This window comes from Hypanus sabinus, chromosome 12 (assembly GCF_030144855.1).
Source record: "Hypanus sabinus isolate sHypSab1 chromosome 12, sHypSab1.hap1, whole genome shotgun sequence".
Lineage (NCBI taxonomy): Eukaryota > Metazoa > Chordata > Chondrichthyes > Myliobatiformes > Dasyatidae > Hypanus > Hypanus sabinus.
This window is the reverse complement of record NC_082717.1, coordinates 11,778,162-11,799,574: the sequence shown is the minus strand read 5'-3', so window position 1 is coordinate 11,799,574 and position 21,413 is coordinate 11,778,162. Positions and strand designations below refer to the sequence as shown.

General features: G+C 43.1%; 1 protein-coding gene across 1 annotated transcript in view; it reads right to left on the bottom strand.

Annotated features, from left to right (window-relative positions):
* nmbr (neuromedin B receptor) overlaps window positions 1-21,156 on the bottom strand; it is a 64,770-nt gene extending 43,614 nt beyond the window's left edge. Inside the window, exon 1 of the mRNA XM_059986766.1 lies at window positions 20,753-21,156. Within this exon, the coding sequence (XP_059842749.1) occupies window positions 20,753-21,156 (404 nt within the window). The remainder of the gene's footprint in view (window positions 1-20,752) is intronic.
* Window positions 21,157-21,413: the final 257 nt, after the last annotated feature.

Genomic DNA, 21,413 nt, shown 5'->3' with positions numbered 1-21,413 from the left:
GGATCTACTCTGCTTACCCCTCTCAGGAAAGGAGCTGGAAATAGCCAGCCTCAAAACCTCCTCACTGGATTACTGCATCCAGAGGGATGACAGTATGTAGTCAGAAACTGTGAAAGGAGAGGATGAGCAATCAAACCACTGACCACAGCCGCCACTTACTTTTGGCAACACTACTCCAGAATATTTGGATTCTGGATCAACCTTTAAAGCCACTCCACGATGCACCAATAGACACCCCTTTGGGAGAACATCAAACTCTCCCAAAGGGATTGCACTACTGCTACAACTCTATGACTCTATAAAGGTCTGTCCCAACAGTTTTTGCTTTTCTGGTGATCTTAATTGACTTAAAAGATTCAGAAGTAATTTAAACAATTAAAGTCAAGTCAAGTCACTTTTTATTGTCATTTTGACCATAACTACTGTACAGTACACAGTAAAAATGAGACAACGTTTTTCAGGACCACGGTGCTACATAATTTAAAAAGATTTAAACACGTTTATGATTGAAATAATTATTTCAAAAAAACTTTAAAGTAATATAAAGAAAAAAAAATTTGGTAATACTCAGCTTTTTACTCATTGACAGTGGCCTCATATACATGAATGGGGTCATGTTACATTTGGCAGCCACGCCTGCTCCAAAACCGCGGGGTCAGATGTGAAGTGCATGCTGCCCACTTAGCTCAGAGTGTTCAGTCTCTGCCCCTGGTCTCAAAGGTTTGTCCAGTGGTCAAGCAGCCAAAGCAAGTCACCAGCTTGTAGGATTTTGTGAATAAAACCTGTGAGAGTCATTTTATGTGCTTAACAAAAGCTGTAGCCATTTACTTCTAATTTGAACAAACCAAAAGAAGTTGTTTTACTCTGTCATCACGACATCAAACCCCATCTCTTAAAGTGAACTCAACAGCTCTATTACAGTGTTTGTGAAGTATGTAGATCAGTTTCTATTATGAACAATATATGCCATCTGCACCCGTTACATTATCCTACCAACTCTTGAACACAACCCACCATGTAAAACTCATATAAATGCTGCCTGGCCTGCTGTGTTCCACCAGCATTGTGTGTGTGTTGTTTGAATTTCCAGCATCTGCAGATTTCCTCGTGTTTGCCATGTAAAACTCACGTGCAGATTTCAAAAACCGGCTGAAGGAGCACCCTGCTGAGGACTGACTGCTGAAATGCCAGCAAAAGGGCTCGAGGTCATCAGTTTCTTTCAAAAGCAAGCTGGATAAATAATTGAAAACATCTGAGTTTGTTCATCAATGCCTGTTGTCTGAGCTGATTTATAAACTGAGGGTCATCAGTCAAAATTCAGTTTTCAAAAGATATATTTTCATAAAAAGCATAGAGCTGGAATCAGCATTCTTAACCTATAAATCCAATGATACCAGAGAAGCTTACATTCCATCTCTGTGCAGAAACCCTTGCAGTTAGCTTACCAAAGTCGAAGTCAAATTCACCATCATCTGCTCAAGTTCAGTATGCACAGGTACAATTAAAACCCTACTTGCAGCAACTTTGCATAGCATCAGATAAGCAGCAGTCATCAACAAAACAAATTAAACATAAATTATACACACCTTTGGCAAACAAACAACTTAATTAGTCCATTTTAGCACAGAGTGATCAAAGCTAAAACGTAGTGTTTAGGGTTTTGCCAGTCGGATCTGATCGTGAGGGACATCAGGTTTCTGTAATCGCTGTCCAAGTTACAAGTTGCGAGGCACAAGATGTTTGAGATCTTTGGCGATGGTTGTTGCCTTCCTGAGGCACCTGCTCCTGTAAATACTACTGATGATGGAGAGGGAGCTGCCTGTGACATATTGGTCTGAGCCGACAACCTGCTGAAGCTTATTACGCTCCTGCATATTTGAATTGTCATGTCATACCACAGAGTCATAGAGTCAAAGTGTAATACAGCAAGGAAAAAGGCCCTTTGGCCCAACTGGTCTATGCCATCCACAATCTCCACCCTGTAGTCCCAGATGATCGTGTTCATTACACAAACATCCTAAACTCTCCCCTCCATATACCTATCCAAAGGCCTCTTAAATGTTGGCATGATACCCACTTTGGCCACTTCCTTTGTCAGCTCATTCCAGGTACTCACCACCCTCTGTGTAAAGAAGTCATGTCTTTACTCGATGGGCCGAATGGCTGACTTCTGCTCCTTTGTCTTATGGTCTTATGGTCTCAGGTCCTTTTTAAATCTCTCCCCACTTATCTTGTGTCTAGTTTTGTACTCTGTTGTCCTGGGGAGAATGCTATGACCACCCACTTTATCCATACCCCTTATGATTTTATAAACATCTATGACTCATAGGATCATAGAGCATTACAGCACAGAAACAGGCCCTTCAGCCCATCTAGTCCATGCCAAACTATTATTCAGCCTAGTCCCATCTAGAATATCACCCTCCATAACCCTCTCATCCATGTACTTAACCAGATTTCTCTTAAATGTTGAAATTGAACATGCATTCACCACTTCTGCTGGCGGCTCATTCCACATTCTCACCACCCTCTGAATGAGAATGTTTCCCCTCATCTTCCCCTTGAACAGCTCACCTTTCACCCTTATCTTATGTACCTTATTTCTTGTCTCACCCGACCTCGGTGGGAAAGGCCAGACTGTATTTATCCTATTTATACTTCTCATAATTTTGTATACCTCTGTCAAATCTCCTCTCATTTGCATACATACTAGGGAATAAGGCCCAACCAATTCAACCTTCCCTCACATCCTGGCAAAATCCTTATAAACTTTACCTGTACCCTGTAGGTAGGTATCCAGAACTGCACACAAATGAGTTACCCGTCATTCTCCTACATTCCAAGGAATAAAGGTGGCCAAAGAATTTAGAACTCGGGCTCACTAGTCCAGGCAGCATCCTTTTAAATCTCTTCAGCACCGTCTCTAGCTTGGCCAGGATGCAATCAAACAGATACTTTCAACAGTACAGTACATCTGTAGGGGGTTGTTGGAGTGTCCGTAGACGTGCCGAACCTCCTAACCCTCCCGAGAAAGTAAAGATGCTGGCATGCTTCCCTTCAGGTCATTGTCTGATGGTTTTGTGCATTATTTATTTATTTTTTAGAGTTACAGCTCAATAGCAGGCCCTTCACGTCCAACAAGCCTGCACTACCGAATCACTGTCATGTGACCTATTAACCCACTAACTTGTGGGTTTTGGAATGCGGGAGGAAGCTGGAGCACCCAGGGGCAACTAAAGTGGTCATGGGAAGAACATACAAACTCCTTATAGACAGCAGTGGGAATTGAACCCGGGTCACTGGCACTCTCATAGTGTTACACTAACTGCTAATGACCTCTGTCTCATTTATTGAGTTCATGTCATTAACATAACAAAATCAGCTCGGTTTGATCTTTCTCTCTTCAGATTATGTAGAAGGAATAAAGTTCCCAACCCTTTCCTTGAGATTCCAAGCAGTGGAAGATGCTTATTGACTTACAATATGTAGTTGCACAAATAATCACCTGATGTAAATGTGGCCCAAGTCATCAATAGTAATAATTTTGTGCTTTATTTACATGGAGCACTGCCACAAGAAAGGACCACCACTATCCAGCCCATGCTCTCTTCTCGCTACTACCATCATACAGGAGGTAAGGGAGACTTACGTCCCACACCACCAGGTTCAGGAACAGATATTACCCTACAATAATCAGGCTTCTGAACTGGCGTAGATAACTTAGAGTCACAGAAATGTACAGCACAGAAACAGGCCCAGTTGTCCATGCCAAACCATTTAAGCTGCCTCCTCCCATCAACCTTTACTGAGACAATAGCCCTCCATACCCCTTCCATCCAGCTACCTATCCAAATTTCTCTTAAACATTGAAATCAAAATCACATAGACCACTTGTGCTGGAAGCTCATTCCACACTCTCCTGACCCTCTGAGTGAAGAAGTTTCCCCTCATGTTCACCTTTCACCCTTAACCCATGACCTCCAGTTGTCATCCCACCCAACCTCAATGGAAAACTTCACTCAACAGTACACTGAATTTTCTAGATGATACCTCCAGACTCAAGGACTTTACAGTACGTTTTCAGTATTATTTATGGATTTATTTGCAAAATTTATTTTCTTTTACACGTTGGTTATCTGTCAGATCTTATTTCTCTTAAATACTATTGTAGTTATTTATTTTTCTGTAAAAGTCTGCAAGAAAATGAATTTCATATGCAAACATATATGAACTTTGATAAGAAATTTGACTTTTACTTTGTATTAGTTGGTTATTAAATAATAATTGAGCCCAGTAGCTAGGGCTATTATGAAACATGGCTGAAAAGGATATGATTCATTTGATTCCCAGCAAACTTTTATTATGAAAATTTAATTAAATCCAGTTAATTGCTTAGTCTGAAAGTGTATTATGAGAAATCTGATATCCAAGATGTGGACAAAACTTGTAAAAGCCATTTGATTCATAATGTCCTTCAAGGGAACACATCTATGGCTGACCAATACACCATTTCAGACTCACCAAGAGACTTGGAAATATATCACCAGTTCTCTACCATCACTGTCAATATTCCCTCCAATATCTTTTACAGATGTGTGAACCATCCAGTGCTCTGGGCATGGAATTTTACCTGGTCTGAAATCTGCGTGGCACTTTCAATGTTTAAATGTTAAGGAAATTCCAGCTCTGCAGCAACAAAGGGTATGTGCATGGGAGCATTTCAGTTACTACGCGGCCACGCACACACACAGCTTAGTAGGAACTGGAACTCCCTCCTGACCAGGAAGCAGTGCTGGGTTGAGAAGTGGCACATGGAGTTCAATCAGAAAAGTATGAAGAGATTGAATTTGGTGGCAGACTATAGGGTTAATGGCAGGATTCTTAACAGTGTGGAGAAACAAAAATATCTTCGGGTCCATCTCCATAAATACCTCAAGTGTGCCACACAAATTGGTACAGAGGTTTAGAAGGTGGGTGGTGTGTTGGCTTTCATTAGTTGGAGGATCGAGTTCAAGAACCATGAGGTAATGCTACAGCTCTATAAAACTGTAGTCATATCACACTTGGAACAGCATTGTGTTAATTTCTGGTCCCCTCAATATACAAAGGATGTGGATGCTTTAGAGAGGGTTCTGTGTAGATCAGAGACCATGTTTTATGAGGATGGGCTCTTTCTTTCCCTCTCCCTCTATTTATCTCTCTCTCATTCTTCCTCTGAGTCCTCTTCCCTCTCTCTGAGACCCTCTCCCTCTCTCTCTCTCTCCCTATCTCTCTGTCTCAATCCTTCTCCTTCTTCTCTCTTTGTTTCAGAATGGGCCGTTTTTATCTGTTGTTCATTTTGACTCAGTATTTCTTTTTTCTGTTAGTATAGTCTAGCATTCTGAGCACGTCTCACAGTTTTTCTATTAACAACATAACTCACAAGTACAGAAACAAGAACTGTTTCAAACTGGTTCTCTGACTACTCCCATTAACCTATTTGGTCTCACCCTGTCCACAACATCTCTTTGTCCTACCCACCCCTCCCTCACCTCTTCTGTTATTGAAAATTAACTTGTTTTCCCTCTTTCCCAGCTCTGACAGAATTCAGAGCTGAAACAAAATCTCTTTTGTCTTTTTCCCAGGAGCAATAAAATCACCTTTGTTATTATAAACTCCAATTGATGTAGATCTAATTTCTTATATCAGAATCAGAATCAGGTTTACTATCACTGGAACATGACGTGAAATTTGTTAACTTAGCAGCAGCAATTCAATGCAATACATAATCTAGCAGAGAAAAAATGATAAATGATAAAATATAAATAATAATAAATAAATAGATCAATTACAGTATACATATATTGACTAGATTTTAAAAACACACAGAAAGCAGAAATACTGTATATTAAAAAAGTGAGGTTGTGTCCAAGGTTTCAATATCCAGTTAGGAAACAGATGGCAGAGGGGAAGAAGCTGTTCCTGAATCACTGAGTGTGTTCCTTCAGGTTCCTTCACTCATCTCCTACCCGATGGTAACAGTGAGGAAAGGCCATGCCCTGGCTGCTGGAGGCCCTTAATAATGGACGCTGCCTTTCTGAGACACCACTCCCTGAAGATGTCCTGGGTACTTTATAGGCTAGTACCCAAGATGGAGCTGACTAGATTTACAACCCTTTGCATCAGTCGCTGGAGTTTAGAAGAATGCAAAAGAATCTTATTGAAGCCTATTGATTATTGAAAGCCCTAGATAGATTAGACATGTAGAGGATACTTTCTAAGGTGGAGGAATCTAGGACTAAAGGGTACAGATTCAGAATAGATGAACATCCCTTTAGAATAAGGATAAGGAGGAATATCTTTAGACAGTTGGTGATGAATCTGTGGAATTCATTGCAACAGAAAGCTGTGCAGGCGAAGATGTTGGATATCTTTAAAGCAGAGGTTGATCATCATCATTATCATTATGTGCCGTGTCATAGGATGAGGGTGATCATGGTCTCTTGACCATGTTTGTTCTCAGCAAATTTTTCTACAGAAGTGGTTTGCCATTGCCTTCTTCTGGGCAGCTCTTTACAAAATGGGTGACCCAACCATTATCAATACTCTTCAGAGATTGTCTGCCTGGCGTCAGTGATCACATAAGCAGGACTTGTGATGAGCACCAGCTGCTGCCATGGCTTCACGTGACCCTGATCGGGGGTTAAGCAGGTGCCACACCTTGCCCAAGAGTGACCTGCACGCTAGCGGAAGGAAGGGGTACCTTACACCTCCTTTGGTAGACACGTATCTCCATCCCATCACCTGGGAGGTTGATAGGTTCTTGATTAGTAAGGGCCTCAAAGGTTGTGGGAAGAAGGCAGGAGAATGGAGCCGAGAGGGAAAATACATCAGCCATGATTGAATGGCAGAGCAGTCTCTATGGGATGAATGGCTTAATTCTGCTCCGAAGTCTCATGGTCTTATGGAATGAAGATGTCTGGTCTCCAATTCAAACACCCATTGAGCCTTTTTGAAGCACTGGAAGTACTTAGTGATATTGATTCAAATTCAGATGAACTTATTTATCACATGTGTGTCAAAACATATTGTGAAATGTGTCATTTGTATCAACAACCAACACACCCAAGGGTGGGCTGGGGGCAGCCCACAAGTGCCGCCACACTTATTGCCACAATGGCGGTCGTCAAGACAAGGTCATCTACGCACAAGAGAATCCGCCGATGCTCAGTTGCAGAGCAACAAACCAACTGCTGCAGGAACTCTGCAGGTCAGACAGCTTCGATGGAGGGCAATAAACAAGTCAACATTTCAGCTCTTCCCTCTGGTGCTGCATCTCCTTCCCTTGCTTTCATGGTCCCCTCTTCTTTCCTATCAGATTCCTTCTTCTTCAGCCTTTTCAGCTCTTCCACCTATCACCGCCCAGCTTCTTATATCATCCCCCTCCTCGAACCACTCACCTTCCCTCTCCTTCATCTAGTCTCACCTATCACCTAGCTTGCAATCCTTCCCCTCCTCCCGCACCCCCCCCCCTCCCCAATTTTTCATTCTGGCTTCATCACCCTTCCAGTCCTGATTAAGTTGTCTTGGCCCAAAACGTCGGCTATTTATTCATCTGCATAGATGACGCCTGACCTGCTGAGTTACTCCAGCATTTTGCAAAATACTCTGGACTTCCAGCATCTGCAGAGTCTTTTGTCAACTGTTCATTCTTCTCCCTAGATACTGCTTCATTCATGAGAGCAATGATCCTAGGGGCTCTAACTAATCAGGATTAAGTTATACAATTAAATAAAGGCTGATAAATACTTCAGAACCATTAAATACATAAAATAAAGCTCTTTACAACCAGTTATTTCATTGTTTTTGTTCGGGTATTGTCAGCAAATTGAACATATCCAGTAGATGTTGTGAGCACCCATTTAGCCTGTTTGGAGCATTGAGGATTTTTTCTCATAATGTTGCCTCTATATAATCAGGATGAAGTTGGACAGTGAAAAGGAAGTTACCAAATGATTCAGAATCGTTCATTCATTAAATGAAGTACTTAACATCCTGTTGGTGATTTCAAGAATTTGCTTAATTTATCAAGTCAGGACAGCCTCTTTCCTTCAATAAAGAGACCAGAAATCTACAAAAGAGCAGACTTTCCGTCGGAGAAGTACATTGCTGTTTTAAAATTCCAATCTATAAAGACCACCATGCCATTTAACTTCTTAATTACTTGCTTATTAAGGGTCTTAGCCCAAAATATCAAACTTTTTATTTCCTTCAAGGTTGCTGCCTGACCTGCTGACTTCCTCCAGTGTTTTGTATGTATTGTTCAACATTTCCAGCATCTGTAGAATCTCTTCTATTTATAATTACTTGCTAACATGTCTCACAGACAGAAGCTTCATAAACTCTTGTCCATAAACAGCATAGACCGTCCATAAACTCCTGGATAAGAGCATTGAGATCTCTATGAGCTCCTTCTGCAACCTCCTCCTGTTGATCTGGTAATTCGCTTCCTGAGGTGCGTGACCTCTCACCTTCCTACATTAAATTCAATTTTCCAGGCTTTTTGCCCAAATTGACCTGTTGTTGCAAACTCCTATAATCTTCAGTGCATTTTGCCCTCCCAGTTGTCTTCAGCTCAACTCAACAATCTGAAGTGAGAAGTCTGACTAATTCCTGCTGGAGCATGACACCAGATAATTGACAAATTACACTCAGTGGCCACTTTATTAAGTTCATCCTGTTCCTAGTTAAGTGGCTGCTGAGCATATGTTCTTCTGATTCTCACATGCCTATGCTATGAGATAACAGATTCTGGAATATTTCTGGAAGTGGGCAGCAAACATTTATCCAGATTAGGATTCAGATTCACACTCGTTTATCATGAGTACATCAAAACATACAGTGGAATGCATTATTTGCGTTAACATCCAATACCCTTAGGGGGCAGCCTGCAGGTGGCGCTGCAGATTCTGGTGCCAACAGAGCAAACCCACAATGCTCAACAGCAAAAGAACAGCACAAGCAGCAACAACAAGTTCCAACAAAACAACAACAGGAAAACAGCACCCTTTCCCTCCCACACAAACCAACAGGACAGACCACCACCAGGCCTCCAGTCCTTGAGTTAGATATGGCCCTTGTGGCTAAAGGGATCAGGGGGTATGGAGAGAAAGCAGGTACAGGGTTCTGAGTTGGATGATCAGCCATGATCATACTGAATGGCGGTGCAGGCTCGAAGGACCGAATGGCCTACTCCTGCACCTGTTTTCTATGTTTCTATGTTTCCTTGCACCCGGACTATCAGACCCACAGACATCAAGCCTCTGACTCTGAAAGTTGGGACTTCTAAACAGGTCTCCGGTGAAGAGTCCCAGCCGTTGGAAATGGGAGTCTTCACAGGAGTCTTCCCTTGCCCTGGGTTAACAACGTTACTCAATGATAAGATGATTTTGGGCATTTATTTCCCTGATAGAACAGCCAAATTTTAATTACTGAGTGGGACAGGAAAACTGTTACTTGTATGAGTTTACTATTGTCACATGTACCCAGATACAGTGAAAGCTTTGATGCCATCCAGAAAAGATCATTCCATGCACATGTACATCAAAGTGCCTGTCCCGGGGTTAGACTGTAAGACACAGGAGCAGAATTAGGCTATTCGGCCCTTTGTGTCTCCTCCACCATTTCATCATGACTGATCCACTTCCCTCTCAATCCCATTCTCCTGCCTTTACCCCATAGCCTTTCCCACTTTGGCTAATCAAATACCTATCAACCTCCACCTTAACTATACTCAATCACCTGGCCTCCTCAGCTACCTGTGGAAATTAATTACACAGATTCATCGCCCTCTAGTGAAAGATGTTCATCCTTACTGCTGTCCTAAATGCACATTCCTCTATTTTGAGTCTGTGCGTATGTGTGAAACAAAGTGAGGGAGGCTGACAACATTTGAGTACCTCTGCCACCCGTCCACACTGCTGCTTCCTCGATGAAGACTGGTGTGTATCCCCATGATATCCCCTTCCTGAAGTCCACAATCAATTCTGCTGGCTAACCGACCTGAAGTAGGCTTTAATATTATCCAGGTGATCCAAGGCCACATGGAAAGCCAGTTAAATTGCACCCTCTGTAGACCTATTGTGGTGTCAGACAAACTGCAGTGCATCCAGTTCCTCCGTTAGGCAGGAGTGAATTTCTAGCCATGACCAACCTCTCAAAGCATTTCATCACAATAAATGTGAGCGCCACAGGGTGATAGTCATTGAGGCAGCTCACCCTGCTCTTCATGGGCACTGGTATGATTATTGCCCTTTTGAAGCAGGTGGAAAACTGCAAATATAGCAGTGAGAGATTGAAGATGTCCTTGAACACTCCTGCAAGTCGGTTAGCACAGTTTTTCAGAGCCTTACCAGGTATGCCATCAGGGCCTGGCGCCTTGTGAGGATTCATCCTCTTGAAAGATGTTCTGACGTCGGCCTTCGATACAATGATCTACAGATACTGCAGGGGTTTGCACAAACGTAGTGAGGTTTATTTTCCCCATCAAAGCGTGCATTAAAGGTGTTGAGCTAATCTGGGATGACTGATGTTAGGTTTCATGCCGTAGGAAGTAACGGCCTGAAAACCCTGCCAGAGCTGACCTGCATCGGATCCTGTCTCTAACCTTAAGTTACCTTTCTGCAGCTTGACACTGAACCTTCATGGGTCCTTGTGAAGTTTGGGAGGCCAGGTCGAGCAAGTAGGAGGATTTGGTTAGTGAAAGTACCTCTTTCCCGTCCACATGAAACGTATTATATTCAGTTCTAGTTGCCCCATTACAGGAATGATATCAATACTTTGGAGAGGGTGCAGAAGAGATTTACCAGGATGCTGCCTGGATTAGAGGGTGTGTGCCATCAGGAGAAGATGGATAAACTTGGGTTGTTTTGTCTGGTGCAGTAGAGGCTGAGAAACATCTGATAAAGGTTTATGAAATCATGACAGGCATAGATAGAATGGACACAGTATCTTTTTCTAATAACGGATGGCATGCATTTAAGGTGAAGAGGGTAATTTCAAAGGATGTGTGAAGATGAAGATTTTTACACAGAGAGTGGTGGGTGCCTGGAACACACTGCCTGGGATGGGGGTGCAGGCAAACACATTAGGGACTTTTAGGACAGCACGAGTGAATCTGCAGATGCTGGAAATAAATAAAAATGCACAATGCTGGCAGAACTCAGCAGGCCAGACAGCATCTATGGGAGGAGGTAGTGACGACGTTTCGGGCCGAAACCCTTCATCAGGAGTGAAGGAACATGGGATGGTCGAGGGGGGATAAGAAGTGGGGGGAGGGATGAAGTAGAGAGCTGGGAAGTGATAGGCTGGAGGGAAATAGGCGGTGGGGGGGGAAGGTGGAGAATTATGGGAAATAAAAGAGAAAGAAAGGTAGGGCTGGGGGGAGATTATAGTGAGGAGGGTGTTGCACCATCAATAACTCTCGGAGATGTGAGGCGAGATATAGGTTTTATTGGCTGGAAGAAAGAACAAGTCGCAATTGACCACCACACAACATCCTGCAGACTGAGGTCGGGGCCGTGTCTCCAATCACCTTTATACCGGGGTCCATGGGAGGAGCCACAGGAGTGGTCAGCGGGGGGGGGGGGGGGGGGGGGCGTGTCCAGACAGGTATATGTAGTTCACCACAGGGGGAGAAAGAGAGAGAAAGAGAACCAGACTAAAATTATAGACAGGGATGGGGTAAGAGGGGGCAGGGAGGTCTGTGAGTTGAACCTCTATTGATACCCCTGCCCCCCCTTACCCCATCCCTCACTATAATCTCCCCCCAGCCCTACGTTTCTTTCTCTTTTATTTCCCATAATTCTCCACCTTCCCCCTAGTCTATTTCCCTCCAGCCTATCACTTCCCAGCTCTCTACTTCATCCCTCCCCCCACTTCTTATCCCCCCTCGACCATCCCATGTGACTTCACTCCTGATGAAGGGTTTTGGCCCGAAACGTCGTCACTACCTCCTCCCATAGATGCTGTCTGGCCTGCTGAGTTCTGCCAGCATTTTGTGTTTTTATTAGGAACTTTTAGGAGATGTTTAAATAGACATAAGTGCAAAGAAAATGGAGGGATAGAGACATGGTGTAGAGAGAAGGGACTAGCTTAGTTGACAATTTGATTACTAATTTAATTGGTTTGTCACAACATTTAAGGCCAACGGTTCTGCTTCTGTGCTGTACTAATCAATGTTCTATATTCTAACCTTGCTGGATGGAAACCTACTTATACCGAGTCACAGTTTCCAGTAAAATTTTAATGAGGCCGAAGAATTTTTTATTGTAGAAATCGGACAGCAGATTGGCTGAGAATTGTTGCACACTTAAAGCAAAATGCAGAAGTTACCATCCACTCTCAGAAACCCTTTTCAGATTACTCAGGTACTATAAAACTCTTGTCTGACTGACACCTCACTGCCCTACTGTCCTGTTTATTATTTACTGTAATCCCTGCACTGTTTTGTGCACTTTATGCAGTCCTGGGTAGGTCTGTAGTCTAGTGTAGTTGTTTCTTTTCTCTCTGTGTTGTTTTTTATGTAGCTCAGTCTAGTTTTTGTACTGTGTCATGTAACACCATGGTCCTGAAAAAAGTTTTCTCATTTTTACTGTGTACTGTACACAACATTTATGGTCGAAATGACAATAAAGGTGACTTGACTTGACTTGACTTAAAGTATCATCACCACCGTTGTAATGTGAGTATTATTAAAAGTAAGCTAATACTAATCGGGAAGCTGTTGGTAGCAAGAGGCGGGATCCGGGGTTGGCGGGGTCTTTACTTCCGCTCTTTTTACTCCCAGTATGCATTGTATATAGTTCCTCCATCCAGGCCGCACGAGGTACCTGGAAGCCTCTGTATTGTAAATATCATTTGCCGTCCCAGATAAAGATGTTGTTCTGGCCATTAAAACCATCGAGTGGTCTTTTGTAAAGTGGCAGTTACCTCAACCACTACAAACAAAACTCAGCCTACAAATTTAAGAGGTTGTCTTAGAACATATAACATAGAATTTAGATCTGCTGTTCACTCTGCTGACCCACGACTGTGCTGCAACACACAGCTCGAACAACATCATCAAGTTCATCGATGACACGACCGTGGTGGGTCTCATCAGCAAGAACGACAAGCCAGCATACAGAGAGGAGGTGCAGCAGCTAACGGACTGGTGCAGAGTCAACAACCTGTCTCTGAATGTGAACAAAACAAAAGAGATGGTTGTTGACTTCAGGAGAGCATGGAGCAACCACTCTCTGCTGAACATGGACGGCTCCTCGATAGAGATCGTTAAGAGTACCAAATTTCTTGGTGTTCACTTGGCGGAGAATCTCACCTGGTCCCTCAACACCAGCTCCACAGCAAAGAAAGCCCAGCAGCATCTCTACTTTCTGCGAAGGCTGAGGGAAGTCCATCTCTCAACCCCCATCCTCACCACATTCTACAGAGGTTGTATCGAGAGCATCCTGAGCAGCTGCATCACTGCCTGGTTCAGAAATTCAACAATCTCGGATTGCGAGACCCTGCAGCAGATCGTGAGGTCAGCTGAGAAGATCATCGGGGTCTCTCTTCCCACCATCATGGACAATTACACTACATGCTGCATCCGCAAAGCAAACAGCATTATGAAGGACCCCACACACCCCTCATACAAACTCTTCTCCCTCCTGCCATCTGGGAAAAGGCACCAAAGCATTCGGGCTGTCACGACCAGACTGTGTAACAGTTTCTTCCCCCAAGCTATCAGACTCCTCAATACCCAGAGTCTGGACTGACACAACTTACTGCCCTCTACTGTGCCTATTGTCTTGTTTATTATATATTGTAATGCCTGCACTGTTCTGTGCACTTTATGCTGGTGGTCCCTAACCACGGGGCCATGAACCGGTAACAGGCTGCAAAGCATGTGCTACCGGGCTGTGAGGAAACGATATGATTTGGCGATATGAAACGATATGAGTCAGCTGCACCTTTCCTCATTCCCTGTCATGCCCACTGTTGAACTTGAATGCACACAAGGTCATCAGCCGCCTAAACGCAGAGATACCCTTGCAGTGATCACTGGTTGGCCTTGGGTACCCGGCCACCTTGCACGGCCGGCGAGAAGTGCCGTTGCTACTGGCCTGGAACATAGAGATGGGTGCCGCCTCTAAACTTGTTTAGCACACCGAATGTTCATGGGGAACCCAGTGCTAAAATATTCACAGACGATCTAATTCGGGCTCAGGGTTTCATAAGTTGCAAAGCAGCTCGCTGCGATCTACTGAAAGTCATCGAGCCAAACTTTTGTCGGCCAATAGATACTACTGACCTACAAAGGAGGGCGGGCACGTGCCCTGTCACACTGCTCGCTCGCTCGGTCGCTCTCTCCGGACTACGACTGCCCCGGCTCCGGTACGGGGACCTCCGGCCCTTACCTTGTCTTCTCACTGGTGCGTTGCAATGATTTTATATGTTCATACGAGGAAAATATGCGCTGTGTGCTTAATATCCAAGGGTTACTTAAAATGTTAGGATGCTATTGACTTATCAGTGAGTTATAATTGACTTATCACTATATTCATGTGAGGAAAATATGCGCTGTGTGCTTAATATTAAATTCGATAGATAAACCCTTTTAGAAACAAAACTGAGTGTATTAGCCACTTATCAGTGAGTTATAGTTGACATCACCTATATTCCAGTCATGATTAACACCCCCACCCCACCCGACCCCACCCCACCCCCCCGTCGGCCGGACCGCAAGAATATTGTCAATATTAAACTGGCCCGCGGTGTAAAGAAGGTTGGTGACCCCTGCTTTATGCAGTCCTGAGTGGGTCTGTAGTCTAGTGTATTTCTTTGTGTTGTTTTAAGTAGTTCTGTATAGTTTTTGTCTTGTTTCATGTAGCACCATGGTCCTGAAAAATGTTGTCTCGTTTTTACTGTGTACTGTACTGGCAGTTACAGTCGAAATGACAATAAAAAGTGACATGACTTGACTTGACTTGAAAACATGGAACAATACAGCACCATGCAGACCCTTTGGCCAACAATGTCATGCCTACCATTTAACTTACTTCAAGATCAATCAAACTCTTCCACCCTGCCTCACCCCTCCCCTCACATAGACCTCCATTAAATATCCCTATTGCATCTGCCTCTATCACCAGCTGGTACCACGTTCCATGCACTCACTGCTCTCTGTATAGAAAACATCTCCCTGTACATCCCTCCGTTCAGCTCAAAGTTATGTCCTCTCAGATTAGCCATTTCCATCCTGGGAAAAATTCTCTAGCTGTCCACACTCTCTAGGCATCTGATATGAAATCCCTTCTATAATTTTCCAAAAATCTAATATGCATCTTATCTTACGCAAAAGAGAATCCAGGATGGTGTGTTGCCCCCAAGTGCTGGAGTCCAGAATGTCCTAGTGCAAGTGCAGAAGATCCTCAAGAAGGAGAGTTTAGCAGCCAGATGGCATGGAGCATATGGCATAGGCAGGAAGAGAGAAGACATCCTGCACAGTGAGCATAGGGAGTTAGTTAGGAGGCTGAAGAACGGGACCTCTAAGGTTGCAATCTCTGGATTTCTCCCAGTGCCATGTGCTTGTCGGGGCAGGAATGGGATGATGGTACAGGTGAATGAGTGGCTTAGGAAGTGACATAGGGATTAAGGTTTCAGATTTCTTGATCTTGGGATCTCTTCTGGGGAAGGTATGAGCTGTACAAAACAGACAGGTCACACCTGAACTTAAGGGACTCCCAGTATCCTGGTAGCCAAGTTTTCTTGAGCTGTTGGGGAGGGATTAAACTAAGACAATGAAGGTGTGATATTTGGATGCACAGAGTATACGGAATATGGTAGATGATCTTGCAGCAGGTATGTTGTTGTGGACTTCACTGAGTCATTGCTGAATGAAGATCATAACTGGGAGCTAAACATCCAAGGATACACATTGTATCAAAAGGCCAGGCAGGTAGGCAGAGGGGTTGGGGTGACTCTGTTGGTAAACAATTAACCCAGATCTTTAGAGAGAGGTGACATAGGATCAGAAGATGTAGAATCCTTGTGGGCAGAGCTAAGGAACTGCAAGAGTCAAGAGACCCTAATGGGAGTTGTATACAATCCCCCAAACCACAGCCAGGATGTGGGATATAAATTTCAACGGGAATTAGAAAAAGCATGTAATAAGGGCATTGCACACAAAATGCTGGAGGAACTCAACAGGCCAGGTGGTTTCTATGGAAATGAATAAATAGACTGCATTTCAGGCTGACACCCTTCTTCAGGACTATGATAAGGCCAATGCTATGATAGTCACGGCAGATTTTAATATGCAGCTAGATGGGAAAAATCAGATTGGTGCTGGATCCCGAGAGAGGATATATGTAGAATGCCTATAAGATGGCTTTTTAGAGTAGCTCATAGTTGAGTCAACTAGGGGAAAGGCAATTCTAGATGGGGTGTTATGAAGTGAACTAGATTTGATTTGGGAGCATAAGGTAAACGAACCCTCGGAAGGCAGTAATCACAATATGATAGAATTCACCCTAAAGTCTGAGAGGGAGAAGGTAAAGTCAGATGCATCACTATTGCAGTAGAATAAAGGGAATTACAGAGGCACAAGAGAGTTGCTGGCCAAAGTTGATTGGAAGGGGTCATTAGCAGGGATGATGGCAGACTGGCAATGGCTGGAGTTACTGGGAGCAATGTGGAAGATACACAATAGATACAGTATACCCCAAAGAAGTACTCTAAAGGGAGAATGAGGCAACCATTGGTGACAATTGAAATCAACAACAGCATAAAAGTACAAGTGAAGGAATTTGATTACCGGAAGGAGAAATTGAAATTTATGCCATCGAGTTGGTGGGCATCCAAGTGGAATAAAAGGTGTTGCTCCTCCACTCTGAGGGTGGCGTTATTTTGGCGCAGCACATTGGACTGGGAATGGGAATTGGAATCGGAATTAAAGTATTTGGCCACCGGGAAGTCCCACTTGTGGTGGATGGTGCGGAGGTGATCCCCAATTTATGATGGGTTTCACCAATATGGAGGAGGCTGCATCAAGACCACTGGACACAACAGACAGTTCCAGCAGATCTGCAGGTGAAGTGTGGAGCTCCTCATGCAACTTTTATTTCTGTTGCCTTTCACTTTCTACACCTAACATGCACACTTTTTAAGCAGCATTGAAGGTTCTTTAGTTTATTAGCTCTAGGACCCTGGGATCCTGCAGAGAATGCCTCTGCAATATCCTGTTTGCAATAACTAGAATAATCTAACAACCAGCTGGGCAGTTTCTTTGCCCGTTGCAATCAACTGCACACCTACACATTAATGTTTTGTTCTGCTCATCATCCTGCCATGATTACACACTTAAATAAACTTTTCTCTCTGAAATTAAGAACTAAATTAAGTAATCCACATCAGTGTACATCTGTTTAATTTCCACGACTGATATTCATCATCAGAGAATCTTGTCTCACCCTCTTCTCGGGACATGCTCTCTTCTCATTACTACCATCAGCAGGAGGTACAGGACCCCAAAGACACACACACACACACACACACACACACACACACACACACACACACACAATGATTTAGGAACAACATCTTCTTCACCATCAGATTTCTGAACCCATGATCACTAACTTGTTATTCCTTTTTTGCATTATTTATTTACCTTTTGTAATTTATAGATTTGTGTGTCTCTACTGTACAGTATTGCTACCACAAAACGTAAGACTGCAACAGCTAGGAGCAGAATCAGGCCACTTGGCCCATCAAGTCCGTACCACCATTCCTTTCAGACTGATTTACACTCAGCGACACAAGGAAGTTTTCAGATACAGGAAATCCAAAGCAACACACAAAAAATGCTGGAGGAACTCAACAAGTCAGACAGCATCTATGGAAGTGAATGAACAGTTGATAGTTCAGGCTGGGTCCCCATTTTTTGTGATTTACACTGAGTGGCCAATTCATGAGGTTCATTCTGCCCATAATAAAGTGCCCACAGAGTGTACGTTCATGGACTTCTGCCACTGTAGCCCATTCAGTTCAAAGTTTAATGTGTTATCTTCTCCACACCACTGTTGTAATGTGTGGTTAGTTGAGTTATTGTTGCCTACCATATCAGTTTAAACCATTCTCATTCAACCTCTTTCATTAACAAATCATTTTCACCTACAGAACTGCTGCTCACTGGATTTGTTTTTCTTTGCTTTTCACACCATTCTCTCTAGAAACTGTTGTATGAAAAATCCCAGTGAGTCAAAAGTATCTGAGATATGCACACCATCCAGTCAGGCACCATCAATCATTCCACAGTCAAAATCACTTTCATCACATTTCTTCCCTGTTCCGATGTTTAAGCTGAACAACAACTGAACCTCTTGACCATGTCTGCATGGTTTTATGCATTGAGTTGCTGTCACGTGATTGACTGATTAAATAGTTACAGAATGTGCAGTTCTACTGGTGGACCTAATAAAGTGGCCACTGGGTGTATTATTCCTCTCAATTCCATTCTCCTGCCTTTTCCTCTTAACCTTTGGCATCTTAATAATCCAGAATTTATTGACCTCCACTTTAAATATACACAATGATTTGGCCTCCTCATCTCTGTTCTAAAGTGATGATCCTTTATTCTGGTCCTAGACAACCCCCTCCCACCCCACCAGCACTGTAGGAAACATCCTTTCCATATCCACTCTATCTAGGCCTTTCAATATTCAATAAGTTCTAATGGGATGCCTCAAACAAAAAATTTCATTTCATAGGTCAGTGACAAGAAAATCACTGTAGCTATGAAATACATGTGTAATAGAAAAGGTCAAATACTCCCAACTAACCACTATGATGGGAAATGTTAGAGCGTTTGCCTTTCATGTCTATTAGCTCTGTTGCAATTGAATCTAACAGTTTCTTAGACTTACATATCCCTGAAGCAAAATCAAAGCAGGAAATATCAGAAAATCCTTTCCATCATCAATGAGGCTCGTACTGCAATTAAGCTGAGCAAATTTGTTATACCAATTATTCTGCTTTCAATTCTTGTGAAGTTATTGACATCACTTTACCATCAAAAAGGATGACCTTGAGCTTCCTTCTGCATTTTCAGTTTTAATATTAGCCTGTCGGTGCTACTGCTTCTGATACTGGAATATTCACTCAGTGTGAACTTTCTTATGCATCTTGGTCACTCACTATATTTTCATGGTCCTCTATTGCTATTCCACATCCTCTTCAAGGTTTGATATGTTGTGTGTTCGGGGATGCTCTTCTGCACATCACTGTTGTAACACATCACTTTCCTGTCAACTTTAACAGTCTGGGCATTGTCCTCCTACCTCTCTCATTAATAAGGTATACTGATACACAGAACTGCCACGCACCTGATGCCTATTTCTATTTGTTTCTCATACTATTCTCCATAAACTCTAAAGATCATTGTGAAAATCCCAGGGGATCAGCAGTTTCTGAGAATCCCAAACCATCCCATTTGGCACCAACAATCAAAGTAACTTAGATCATATTTCTTCCACATTCTGCTGTAGGGTCTGAACAACAACTTAACCTCTTGTCCATGTCTACATGCTTTTTCCACACTGAGTTGCTACCACATGATTGGCTGATTCAATATTTGCATTACTGAGCAAGTGTATAGGTGTACCTAATAAAGTGACAATTGAGTGTATATACTAAGAAACCAACAGAGAGACAAGCAATCCAACTAATTATGAGGCAGATGGATGGATAGGTGATAAACAGAGTAGATAAGTAGCTGAAAATTTATAGATGACTAAACTAGAAATTCTACAAAGGGAGTTTGTTTACCTTGCACACTTATTTGAAACTTTGCCTAGAACACAGCAAGAGAGCTATTTGATGAGATTGACCCTCCACTCAAAACCAACACAGAAAACATAGAAGGCAAGTAGAGGGGTGAAGGAAACAGGTGAGGAAGACTAGCAAAATGATAGACATATGTAAGATTCTGACAAGAAAAACATTTGTCAATTTATTCACTTGGTCTACCGGCACCCTTTCCCTTCCATTCATCCACAGATGCTGAGTTCTACCAATATGTTGCTACAGATCCCAGTGTCTGCAGTCCTTGGGCTGATATAGACACACATACACACACGCACACGCACACACACACACACACACACACACACACACGCACACGCACACACACACACACACACACACACACACACACACACACACACACACACACACACACACACACACACACACACACACACACAATGATAGAGGTGATAGAGGTCAGGTCAGGCAGCATCATGGAAATGAACAACCTGTCAACTTTTCAGACCAAGACTCTTCTTCAGAACTAGAAAGGAAGGGGGAAGATGCCAGAATGTCAGTGGTGGTAGGAGAAGGGGGATAGCTAGCCAGGAAGAATATGTGGCTGTGGTAGCAAGTCTGGCTGAGTACATGCTCGGAGAATTGGAGGAGTGCGGATATGACAGAGTAGGAGCAGTGAAAGAGGATCTCAATAAATTCCTGTTAAAAGAAAATTTAAACTTTTTCAGGAGTAGGCATCTCTTAAAGAGACTTTGCGGTGGAGCAACAAACCATAAACACGAGGAATTCAAGAAAGATAGATAGATAGATAGACAGACAGACAGATAGGCATGCAGGCAGAGAATTTTTCCTAACTTAAGTTTTTTTTACTTAAATTACAATCATATAGTCTGGGAGATCCTCCTACCTGTCGGCACTGAGAGCAGTTAGTGTGAACACGGACACTCCCACTGAAGTGAGCTGGATAAGGGGAATGAGTTTACAAGCCATTGTGCCAAAGACCCATTCCTCGAAAAAATATCTGGCAGCATCCACGGGGACGCAGGTCACTAAGAGAAGCAGGTCCCCGACCGCCAAGCTGGAGATAAAGATGTTGGGGACACTTCTCATTGAGCTGTTGGACACAAAGACCTTAACTAGAGTGATGTTCCCCAGTAAGCCCACGGTGATGATCAGAAGGTAAATTGGTGGGATGATGCATCTAATAGCGAAAAAGACGGTATCAGGGTAGGCGATCTCCTTGGTAAAGTTGTTCGAAGATGGTTTGTCCAGGGGAAAGATGGTGGTGTTGGAAAACAGACCGCTGGCCATCCTATTAGAGTCTCCTCAACTTCCCAAGAGAAATAAAACTTGCTCTCGTTCACAATGTATGGAAACACCTGCCAAATGTGCACTCTGCATTCGGTCAATGTGATGGAGAGCCGTGATATCCGCAAGCCTTGAATACAACAGTCTCCGTACAATATAGAATGAACCAGAAAGGAAGCATCACATATGAATTGATGGGGAATTAGTTGGAAATATTAATTTAACAAAAACATCACATTTTACTTTTTAGTGGTATTCGC